Raw genomic sequence first — 11,982 nt, 5'->3', positions numbered from 1 at the left:
CGCAGCTCGCAGCTTTACAAGACGTTTGGCAAACCACCAGAAGAAATCTGCGCGCGCTGCGAATCTTTTACTCACGGATATGAATTTCAATCTCACGTATGCCGTTGACAAAATTCTTGGATGTGTATAGATCGGTGTCCGGAGAGTAGAATTTGCGGGTATATCGTTCGATTGCCAAACCGCGATCCGCGAATACCTTTTCTTTAGCCTGCCGATGTACGCGTTGGGTCTCTTGTACGATTATCTTCGCTCCTTCGCACTCGTACACAGTATTATTATTGAATAAAATACAGCCAGACTGACGGCTAAGCTATTTCCTCCGTAGCATCTGTGGTCTAGGCGTTTTCGAGCATTCAGTTCGCCAACTTGGTAATTTGGGCCACCGACATTTGGCAGCTGGTATAAACACAGATTGCCCCTGACCACGATTTCAACAGAGCTCTGAAAAATTACGGTTATTTTGAGACTTTTTATTCGATTGTTGACTGTGACCGTCCCCGTTTTGATTCAAGATTCGCAATATTTTCCAACTCTCGTGCTGTAATAGCATGCTATCGCATCTTGGCACATACCAGCAGCTGCGGATCGAGTTACTCTAAACAAATGGTCCCATTCGATTCGGTCAAAAACACGGATTTTACCTTTATTTGGGCTGCCAACAGTAAGGCGTGTCGTTAGCCAAGCTGAATACTTCCGAGTAAACAATGAGAATTCGTTCAAACCAAAGAATAAGCATCGTCAAACAAATATTACGTTCGACTTTGACGCTGCAAGTAGTAAAATCAAGCATGCTGTGTTGTTATTACCTGATTTCGGTAAATTTCTTCTTTTTTTTTTTTTTTTGCCACTTTCAGTCTTATACGCGATCAACTGTACAAACCGTCCGCAAGCATATTTATTTACTATCGACTCAATTTTTTATAGTGAGAAATGTCTGGTTTGTTATCGCCGTGACTTTGAAAAATATGAAACCTTATGATGCGAGTAACTTTGGAGTAAGTTTTAACCTGCGTTTGCTCAAAATAGAAATTCTCTGCTGTGAGTAACGAACACTGCTGGGTAATATTTGAAATGGTTTCGTTTAGAATAGGCATTTAAAATGTAAATGGCGTTTTTCATTTAACGTATTAAATGATTTCAGAGTATTTACATCATTCACATTTACCCATTTAAGCGATGTATTCAAAAGTTTTTTCCATTTTTCATTCTAAATGGATCTGTTGAAGCATTTTACCCAGCAGTGGCTAACGAATTCATCGCGTCTGCGATACAGTGAACTTTCTCGTCTGCTTTTACCCCCCACCGAAAACGAGGAATGTCTTCGCAAAACAAGCCGTGTCGCGACTGGTTCGACCAATCAGTCGACGGTGAAAAAAATGTTCTTCAAAAAGCAATCAACAATCCATACGACCAGTCGGTGATTTCAAATCTAGCGTAGAAACACGAGTCGTCGAATGGCGTGAATTTGACGACAGACATCAGACGCCGCCACCTTCGCGTTCCTCATCCACCTCCCCCTTACAATCCGCAGTTCGAGCGTTGACGCAACTTTGACGTTCGGGAGATATTTGGCTGTGCGTCGGGATAAACAACAGCCGTTCGGTGACGATAGATAAACATGCCGGGGGTACAGATCACCGTTGGAATTTTAGGGAAGACTATCTTCAGCATCGAGGAAGGTGTTACAGCCGAGGAGGTCGGACAGAGAGTCGCTCGATTGACGGTAAGATCAAGTGAAAATATTTATAACCTCAAATTTCGTGCGCGTGCCAATTATTTATTACGCCAATCATATCTTGATAATACAATCTTGAAATTCCGCTTCAACGGTCAATACTGTACGATCTGATCGTAGGGATTCGGAGTAGACGATTTCTACATCTTGCAAAACGGTCGCCTCGCCCGAGGCACGGAACTTTGCGAAAATGCAAAAGCTGAAATCATTCCACGCCTTCCTGGGGGGAAGGGCGGTTTTGGATCCATGCTGCGAGCCATCGGCGCTCAAATTGAGAAGACTACCAATCGAGAAGCGTGCCGCGATCTTAGCGGACGCCGCCTGAGAGACATCAACGAGGAGAAGAGAATGAAGTCTTGGATCGACAAGCAAGCGAGTAGAGAAGAGGAGGCCGCCGAGAGAAAGAAGAGAAAACTTGAGAGGCTCTGCGCTCAGCCCAAACATGAGTTCAAAGATAAAAACTATGAAAACGAACGCTCGACTCTGACAGAGAAAGTAGGCGACGCGGTTGAAGAGGGATTCAAGATGGCCATGGCTGGAAGTTCCGGAGTGAAGAGGAAAAATCCGAGCAATGGCAAAGGCGGCAGAAAAAAATTGGCCTTGGACTCGGATATTGACTCCGATGAACTTGGAAGCTCTTCCGAGAACAACTCGGACTTGGATTCTGCTTCGGATGCGAGGGTAAGGTCTAGTTCTGCCTCATCCCCGGAGACGCACACCTCGCAAAATGTCAGCGAAATTAAATCCAACGACGCAAAGGTGGACGATACTACAAACTCTGAAAAATCCGAAGACCCTGGCGAAGCGTCGGAAGGTCACATTGCAGTTTCCGATGCAAATTGTTTCGATCGTTCGACCCAATCTTTGGTAAACGAAACCAATGATGCTAATCCCGCAGTTTTGAGGGAAGTACCGGACAAGCAAATTGTAACATAGTAAAAATTTGTAAGTGTAAATCAGCTTAATTTAAATTTGAACAAATCTACCAAGAAATAGCCAACTGTTGAATGTTACTTGAATAAAAAATTTAACTTCTCCATTTTGTCAGTACGACGTCGACTAAACAATCAATAAACAGAATTTTATTTAATAATTTATAGTGAATTCGAAATTCCCTGCAGCGTTGCTAGCATCGACAGCAACTGACCGCGAGCAACTCGCTGCACACCCGTGTAGTGCAAGGCAATATTAAAAATGCGCAGCAGGGGTATAGGTTTAACCGATGTTTTACGTGGTTTTACGGTCCGCCGAAGCAAAACAAGCGAATTATCGCTGAAATTTATCGGGGCTCGCAGTTGCGTATTGCTTTACTGGTTGCTCAGATAAGCGCCCAGCCCTGATCCCAGATCAAGTCCGTCGATCGTTGTATAATCGAATTGTTTAACCAATTGAACCTACACCTTGTTGTAACGAGTCGTGTATACGTTACTATTCTCACCAATGAAAGAACATTCGGGCATCGTGTCATCGAAATCTATTTCCCATCACGGTAAGAACGCCGGAAAATCCGCGAAACATTTTCAGGAAAAAATTACGCAGCCATATGGCACCGACGCGTTTCACTCTCGTATGCGTATTTTATCCAACTACTCGTTCTTCGGTTAAATTTTTTTTCCGGTAACAGCGAGTCTGCTTTGCACAACTGATTATCGTTCCAGACAGGATGCAGCCCTTTTCATGGTTTTCGCTCGTTCTCATCTTATGGAATGTCGTCGCCTTTGTCACGACGGGTGAGAGACGCAACATTGTTCAAATTTTCTCTACCTGTACTTCAGATTATAATCTGTTTGTGTTTGTTAATCTTTGCTGCACGCCCTGGGAAAAATTTTCCCGCCTAGATACAGAATTTTATCGTTCTTGTCCCGCGCAGACATCACCGAGCATCCTAGCTGGATGCTGCTGGAGCATGAAAGATGCGGAAACAGCAACGCCGATCGAATAATAGGTGGAAGAAATGCATCTCTCGGAACTTATCCGTGGCTAGCGAGGATAGGTTACAACGAAGCTCCCACTAACTATAGCCGTGAAAAGAACGAGCTGGCATACAGGTGTGGCGGATCGTTGATAAACAAATTGTACGTTGTCACGGCTGCTCATTGCGTTGCTGATCTACCGGTCAAGTAAGACAATTATGTAGAATAAACAGTCCCCGCTCTCACCCAGAACAGTGTCGTAAGAATTTCATTTCACAATCAGAAATAATAGAGGGATAATATTCACTGTAATTTCATCGGCGAATTCGAATTTCAGATTGAGAGTGGCCGGTATCCGTGTCGGAGAGCACAACACGGCGACAGATCCGGACTGTGAAAATAATTTCTGTGGCGAACCGGTGCAGGATTTCGAGCCAGAACAGATAGTCGTTCACAAAGATTATAATAATCCACCGTTCAAAAATGATATCGCCATCATCCGTTTGAACAAGCCAGTTAATTACAGCGGTGAGTCGATGGCTGTGTACCTACACTGTAACTTATTGTTAGGGTGTAATTGACGCGGTTACGAACCGCCGCGCCGTGCTACCAAGAATCCGACTAGTTCGTCGAATTAAGAATCGTTGTTATCCTTCGGATGCCGTGATATTTCAATAATAATTAAACGCGTTGCCGCGCGTGACGGACAGTACATACGTACATACATACGTAATCATTTCGTTCGATGTAACAACAGCTCTGATGGCCACATTATAGCGGCAAAGTTTTACAATTCTCGCAGAGCTCGTGGGCCCGATATGTATGGTCAGAGATCACCTGCTGAGAAAGAACATGATCGGGGAAACGGCCGAAGTTGCGGGCTGGGGGATCTACGACATATGTGAGTCCTGCTGTGAAGCATACTGAGGACCAGGTAACGGGAATAAACTGTTTCCAATTTCACTCCAGATGATCCGAAGCCGAGCCTTCTACTCCAGTCGGTCAGGCTTCCTATCGTTGATTCGGAGAGGTGCGTAACAGCATTCAGGAAATACGCTGACATCGGGAATCAGCAGATGTGCGTCGGTGGTGTGATCGGACAGGACTCCTGCGGGGGTGATAGCGGCGGTCCTCTGATGAAGGTCGAGGCCGTGGACGGGCCGCCAAAGTATTACTTGATCGGGGTCGTCTCATTCGGCGCTAAACATTGCGGGGAGTCGAGAACACCGGCCGTATATAGCAAAATCAGCGAATACTTACCCTGGATATTGGACAATATCTTTCCTTGATTATCGCAGAATTGATTACAGAAGTAACGACAATATTAGGAATGATGACGAACAAAATCCCACCGCTGTTGGTGGCAACAATGATTCTCGGACAAACGCATTATTCGACTTATAATTTTTGATACTTTTATCGGCAGCATATCATATACAAGTAATTGGTAATAAATTAAACAGATTGCCTCGATGAGTGTGCACAATAATATGGCTTACAGCCTCCGACGTTTAGTCTAATTGCATGCAATTTGGTTTTAGATCAACAACCACAGACATACGGTAAAATATAAAATAATCAAGGTGACTCCCTGATTAATATTAATAGCTCTATACAGCTTTCGACGATTAATAGGTAGAAAAGGTTGGAGGAATGTCACCGACAAGAGGGGGGAACACGTGACACGAGCATACAGACCTTCGTTAAGGGGTTAGGTGGGTTTCAAAATTTCAAAAAATCGAATTTTTTTTTTTTTTGCTTATCTTATAATTGAATATGTTGAGAATATTCCTTTAAAATTTTAAAACGATCCGAGTCATATTCTGAGAGATATAGCCTTTGGATGTTTCACCCATCAGGCTATAACCGAGCGTGACGCAGGTATATGGAGGCAGGTATATCGAGGCAGCTGCTTAGCTATTGTTCGTTTATTTTTGTGATGCGAATACTAGGCTCAGGACTTGCCGGATGTAAAAAATTCTGTGATTTGATGGATATAAGTTCCTCATTCTTGAATGCATCAACGTACAATTTTTATGTTGATAAAATACATGAGTGCGTCATAACTGTTGCCGAATCAATTTTGTTGTCTGCTGCAAATCAAGAAAAAAAATTAACGTGTGATGAAAATAATGTTGAAGATACGACAGATGTTACCGTGTCAGGTGATGGCACGTGGAAAAAACGCGGGTTTGCATCATTATACGGTGTAAGTACGATTATTTACGTGTTATTTGAATGTAAATCTTCAATCGCGTTTTTCTCGAAACTACATTTTTGAAATCGGTAGTCACGATTTCTCGAAAACTTATGAACCGATCTCTTTCAAATTTTGCACACTTCTTCAAAATAACATTATCTCGTGCTTGAACGAAGGAATTTTTTTTTTTCCTACTTCAAGTAATTTTTCAAGGCCATGAAGGGTGCAAATTTTACTCAAAATAAGGGTTTTTTGTTTTCAACGCCGCCAAAAATGTAATTTTTTTTTTTCCTTCGTCCAAGCACGAGTTTTAAACATCTACTAACAGAAAATTTTTGGTTTTTGCATTTCAGATGAATCTGTCATGAGTTATCCTGACTACGCCGAGAGAACTTTTTTTTTAGGGGTCATAGCAGACGACGTGTCCACGCCTTAATTTTCAATATTTTTCAATGAAAATTTCACAAACTACTTATGAAATATGTATCTGTTATGTGTTAAATTGATGGAATGAAATATTCTTTTGATTAAATAAAAAAAAATTCACAAAAATGTACCTATTTTGAGCTTTTGAAACCCACCTAACCCCTTAAGGATTCCAAGGGGTACCTCGATCCGTTACGAATTGTTACGATTTCAGTAGAAACACAGACTGCGTCAAATGTTAACTTGATTGTGCTGCCCCGCAGCTTTGTACAGACTTTATCAGAGACTGAAATATTATGCAGTTTCATTAGTTACGTGGATTTGCCTCTTAAAGAATAGAACTTGTAATCAAATCGTTACTCAAAGCTGTTTCTTACCATAATAACTATTAGTAGTATACGCGCGAGGTGAGGGTTATCATTTCAAGACGAGAACGTAACATCGTCACGCGCTTCCGCGTCGAACCGATTTACGCAGATTCGCATCGTATCTTGCGTTGGCAAACGAGCATATTTGGCTGTCGTAAAGGTATGTTGGCGAGCCTAGAAACTGTTGTTTTAGAGAACAGTACAGGAAGACTGTACTTGCGGGTGGTGTTGACTGAAATTTCGACAAGGACTTGTAAAATATTTATCATCGCTATTCAATATTACAGTCGGAGTACGAGTTTTCAGCCAAGCTGGATCGGTCGGAACTTCGGTCACATACATTATCGCCAGTCGGGTTACAGCATTGAACCCACTAGCCTAAAGTTCATTTGCGATCTATGTACACTCAATTATCACTGTATACGCGTCGATGTATTTAAGTTGCGTATGCAGGGAAACAACTTCAATGCTGTGCTTATTACTGAATATCATGTTTTGTCACGTATGTATGGTTGCGTCGTCCGCGGCACAAATTTAAATTTGATACTGACCGACCTAGGAAACGTACGTATCTTTCTGAATTGCCCTCGCATCGCGTCGATAATGTGACGACTTTCTTATTCCAGTCTTGCACGTTTCACTTCTATTTTTTACCCCGCTGCACGATTAGTCGCGTCGCGTCGGCCAATCTTACCTGCCGACGGGGCCGACGAGTAAATCCGATTACCGGAATCTCTATTCGTGTATAACTTGATGCTACGTATGTATACGCATTTTGTGCCTACGGCTAAATAGCACAAGAGACTGTCTTTAGTCGTACCTGCACACGAATCCGTACTCGTATACTCATACATAATATTACACATCAAATTATAGTAGCGTGCGGCGATCAAGAAATTTCCATAATGAAAAATCTCTGCCTACTGCTACGCGGAAAAGAATTATTCTAGCTGGGTTTCTTTCCTCGCGCGCGGTTTTTCTGGAGCATTAATGCAATAGCTGGTTTAACACAGTATTTTCAGTATACGAGATGTGAAATCCTCGTTACGACTTGCGAGCGGCGGGATTCCCTTAATTAGCACAGATCAACTTGGGTACGAAGCTTTTACATCGCGAACGATGTGCAAAGACCGGGTTGACGTCGACGAAGAACGAACACGTCAAGTTCTTGTACTTGATAAAGCGAGACGCGCGCGCAGGATGTGGCGTTACGTACTTGGTATTTCGGTAAGGCAATGCAACGCATTCCGATAAGAATTCCTTGATAATTACCTACTCGCACGAATCCTCTGAAATGGACGTTGAGGAGAAGTAGGGGGATAAATAGCAGTTGACCATGGTACTAACCAGTCGGCCAACCGATGGTTGTCAGTTGACGCCTTGAAGTCCGAGGCATCGCTTCGGTGTCTTGCGATATACGTAGCGTAACACATTACCTGCGTGTTTCGTTGTGTTGGACGACTTTGTTTGTTTTTTTACCCAATTAGTAACATTACCTGCAGCAACGATGAACCGTGTCGGCTGTAGGAATTGCGTACTGCCGGTACTCCTGCCGATTCTGTTGCATTTATTTGTTCCTGTTTACTCACGTGAGTATTGTACTTACCGGATGTTTTTGCAAACGCATGTTACAATAGTAATTCGTAAATACGCCCTTGAGACATTCTACGATGTGTCGGAAAATACCGTAAACACCGTAAACCAGCGCGCGTATACCATTAACGGGCCGTATTCCGAACATCTGTTGTTAACTCTTGTCCGTAATATTTACGACTAGTTGTGGAATTGGCCTATTGGAATATATATCTTATAAATTATATTACAAAAATTACATTATAAAATGATTACTCAGGTTCCGTTGTTCCCGGATAATCAAGCCGTACTTATTAACAGGCCGATTTCACAATTAGAATTATACATCCGTAAGGATAAGAGTGCGTAAACCTTTTCCGTTATATTCCACCGTATACCCATAACGATTCAGCACCAGTTGTGGTCAGCCTCGCCCTTGCGGGAAGACAAGCGTGTGTACAGATAATAGTGAATAATAATAATAATGACTCAAGAATAATGACTCAAAGCAGGTTTTGCAATCATAATGAAATGAGACGCGTTCGCGGAATCTTGCGACTGACCGGCAGAGTAATATTTATTCAAAACTCAATTGTCAGTTCCGCCTCTATGCGCGCAGAGGGGAAACCCTCCTGGTCCGAGTTGCGTAGTGCCGGTTTTCCACACGTATTACATGCCTGTAAGACATGCGATAGCTCATCCTTTAGCGAATCCAATCACCGAAGAGCAAACAATATATTGACAAAATCTCGCGGTATAACAAGTTGAAGCGGTGCCCCCGTCGCTAATCGTTGATTCCCATACGCGGTCCGGGTTGTAAAAATTGTTGTGGAAGTGTGAAGAGAGCTCCTTTTATAGATACGTATATATATATATATATATATCCGTACGGGTAAGCGCCGCGGTTTCCGTCTCCCGTGACAAAACTGAGGTCCTCGTCGTCTTTTCTGATTCAGAATCATCTTACGGTCGTCGACAGCCCGACTGCCAGACCCCGCGGAGGGTCGCCGGCTACTGTGTTGAAATAAGCCGGTGCCCCGAGCTGGTGCAACTGCTTCAGGTACGCCCGCAGCGCCCGGACACCTACGACTATCTCCAGCAGTCTCAGTGCGGGTTCCAAGGCCGGAACCCCAAGGTATGCTGTCCCGCCGCCGATGGAGTAGCGACGTCGACCCGGCCCGGCGGCGACCAGGTGAATGCCGGAGTGGGCGCGAGCAACGCGTCGACAGGGTCGTCGAATACTGCCACCTGGGATCTCTCGTCGAATCCGCATCTTCCAAGCACTTGCGGACAGGATCTGACCCAGAGACTGGTCGGAGGCGAGAAGGCGGACATATACGAGTTCCCGTGGATGGCCCTTCTGGAGTACACGAAACGTAAGCCGTAAAGATTACATGCACCGTTCAGAGCCGCGAGGTAGAGAGAGTGTTCTGTAACTGATCGGCTCTGGGAAAAAATTTCAGCTAGCGGAAGAACAACCGCCTGCGGCGGAGTCTTGATAAGCAAGCGTTACGTGATGACCGCTGCCCACTGCATCAAGGGTAAGGACCTCCCGTCCAGTTGGAAGCTCGTCGGAGTCCGGCTAGGCGAATACGACACTAGCACCGACGTCGACTGCATCCAGGCGTCCGAGACGCAAAGACTCTGCATAGACCCCGCGGTGACGGTCGGCATCGAGCAGCAGATCGTCCACGAGGACTACAGGCCACAGTCCCGGGACCAGACCAACGACATCGCCCTCCTCAGACTCTCGCGCGACGTCGCATTCACGAACTACATACGCCCTATCTGTCTGCCGGAAAGCACCTCGCTGACGGAGAGGTTTTTCCACATTGCAGGCTGGGGAAAGACGGAGACCAGGTCCGAGTCTGACGTCAAGCTGAAGCTGAAGGTGCCCCTCGCCGACACGGCCAGTTGCGCCAACACGTATCAGGCGGCGTCGATCCGCCTCGGAGAAACTCAAATTTGCGCCGGAGGTGAGCGGGGACGCGACTCTTGCCGGGGCGATTCCGGGGGACCCTTGATGTCCGTGAAGAGGAGCAACGACAAGCTCCGGTGGACGGCCGTCGGAATAGTCTCCTTGGGTCCGTCACCTTGCGGCATGGAAAACTGGCCGGGTATATACACCAGAGTTGCCAGCTTCGTACCCTGGATACTTTCTAAGATTAGGGCGTAAATTTTTCGTTTTCGGTGATTTCTATCTTTCCATCCTCTCTACTTTTTCTTATCTCATGCTTATAATATACTACTCTTGTACTACAGATATTATACACATACAGTTACGTGGTAACGATATATTCGTCGATGTAACTTGAAGGTAATTTAGTGAGAATCTCGAGATGAATCTGGGATTTGATGTTGAACGAGAGATACTCGTCTCTTAATATAGCGCTTAAACTGCCTGCTCAGATCTGCAAGGCTATGGTCTCGTGATTACGGTTGTGCGGTGGAGAAAGATCGATACGAAACTTGTAGAAAATTTTGCACACAAGTGTAATGCCTGCCCCATACAACACAGTCCCTAGTCTCGTCACGATCTTTAATAATAAACGTTTTTACACTTCAATAGTTTACACGCGTACTCGAAACTTCTTGTTTTATGCTGTCCCAGCAGTCGGTATACGATTGGTCGGACGTGTGTCGTTGGTCGTTCTTCTACCTTCTACAATAACGAAAAACAACTCCTCCCACTGCAGCTAGTCGGTTGACGGAACCTCCCGCTACTTCCTCTTCCCTTCGATTTATGTATCTCAACTATAGCACCAGACTGATCTGATAAAGTGGTCAGGTTGTTCTCACATTTTTTTTCTCCGAAGTATTGCGAGGACCTTGCTCGAGCGGAGAATGTTTCTCCGACTTTGTATAATTACGTATATCTCCAATGAAATTGTCTCCAAGAATTCGACGTGTTCATTCTTTTTCTAAAAGTCAAGCTCACCTTGCTGAAAAAATTCACGTAGTCATACATCGAGAATAATTCGTAGACATTAATTATGTCAATTTGCACGGAAACTCGCAGATTTCCCGGCGGCCTTACATTAATTGTCCGTCTACATTTCTGAACTTTTTTGCGAAACAGAACGCGGCTGAATACCAAGTAATACAAGTTAACAAAAATAAGTTGGCAATGTGATTTCGTGGCACAATAACAGCGGTCTACGCTGCTTCATAGTCGTTTTCAAGGATATTTTACAAGCTTCGTTACAGACTTGTACTTGACATTCTCAGAAGCAGTATATATTCACACAAACAGGTTTGACAAATTCCAAAAACTCTCGTACAAGTTTTGCGTCTTGTCGAATTGTTGGCAAAAGTCGATAACTGATTGTAAATTTGGAAACGTAGATTCCTCATTTTGGTATCTTCGACATTGGACTTAATTTTTCTGTACGTAAGCTGGAATACCATGAATAATACAGACAGTTTCCCCATAAAAAAGATACGTACATGCGCTGCCAACCGCAAGCTTTTTTTCACAATCGTAACCTGTGACTACGTAAAGCACGCAGAACTTGAAGCGTTTCGTTGCAATAATGCGATCTAGTCAACGTGATGATACGATTCGATGCGATGTGTGTCTACCTACGAACCGAAAAACTTGACGTCGGCTAGTTTTGTGTGCTCAAATATACTACTTGTTGAACGCATGGCGATCGATCGTTTACTATACATAATCTAGTATAGTAGGTAGCTTTTTTCGCATGAGAAATCTCCGTTCATCTTGAAATTTTCATACGCAGCGACGGCCGCGGGTAAACTGACATCATT

At 44.1% G+C, this 11,982-nt stretch overlaps 2 protein-coding genes across 2 annotated transcripts; both read left to right on the top strand.

The window, feature by feature from the left end:
- The first annotated feature begins 1,402 nt into the window (after positions 1–1,402).
- On the top strand, positions 1,403–2,828 carry LOC124186946 (replication stress response regulator SDE2). The gene is made up of 2 exons (XM_046579108.1): positions 1,403–1,723; positions 1,856–2,828. Exons 1-2 carry the CDS (start codon positions 1,619–1,621, stop codon positions 2,669–2,671), a joined length of 921 nt encoding a protein of 306 aa, XP_046435064.1. The 5' UTR covers positions 1,403–1,618; the 3' UTR covers positions 2,672–2,828.
- Positions 2,829–3,078: 250 nt separating this feature from the next.
- Positions 3,079–10,780, top strand: LOC124186572. Its single transcript, XM_046578404.1, has 9 exons — positions 3,079–3,224; positions 3,394–3,465; positions 3,606–3,855; positions 3,986–4,176; positions 4,451–4,549; positions 4,618–4,880; positions 8,066–8,231; positions 9,171–9,590; positions 9,678–10,780. Exons 1-9 carry the CDS (start codon positions 3,176–3,178, stop codon positions 10,388–10,390), a joined length of 2,223 nt encoding a protein of 740 aa, XP_046434360.1. The 5' UTR covers positions 3,079–3,175; the 3' UTR covers positions 10,391–10,780.
- The last annotated feature ends 1,202 nt before the right edge of the window (positions 10,781–11,982 follow it).

Source organism: Neodiprion fabricii, chromosome 7, assembly GCF_021155785.1.
Source record: "Neodiprion fabricii isolate iyNeoFabr1 chromosome 7, iyNeoFabr1.1, whole genome shotgun sequence".
NCBI lineage: Eukaryota > Metazoa > Arthropoda > Insecta > Hymenoptera > Diprionidae > Neodiprion > Neodiprion fabricii.
Note: the sequence above shows the minus strand (reverse complement) of the source record. Positions and strands in the feature narration are given on the sequence as shown.

What these genes read in the sequence shown, in the direction of transcription:
- LOC124186946 (XM_046579108.1), top strand. Translation starts at nt 1,619, where the DNA reads ATGCCGGGGGTACAGATCACCGTTGGAATTTTAGGGAAGACTATCTTC. An exon ending in AGAGAGTCGCTCGATTGACG is followed by an intron (nt 1,724 to 1,855) that starts GTAAGATCAAGT and finishes ATCTGATCGTAG; the next exon opens with GGATTCGGAGTAGACGATTT.
- LOC124186572 (XM_046578404.1), top strand. Translation starts at nt 3,176, where the DNA reads ATGAAAGAACATTCGGGCATCGTGTCATCGAAATCTATTTCCCATCAC. An exon ending in CAAGCCAGTTAATTACAGCG is followed by an intron (nt 4,177 to 4,450) that starts GTGAGTCGATGG and finishes CAATTCTCGCAG; the next exon opens with AGCTCGTGGGCCCGATATGT. An exon ending in GGGAGTCGAGAACACCGGCC is followed by an intron (nt 4,881 to 8,065) that starts GTATATAGCAAA and finishes CGATATACGTAG; the next exon opens with CGTAACACATTACCTGCGTG.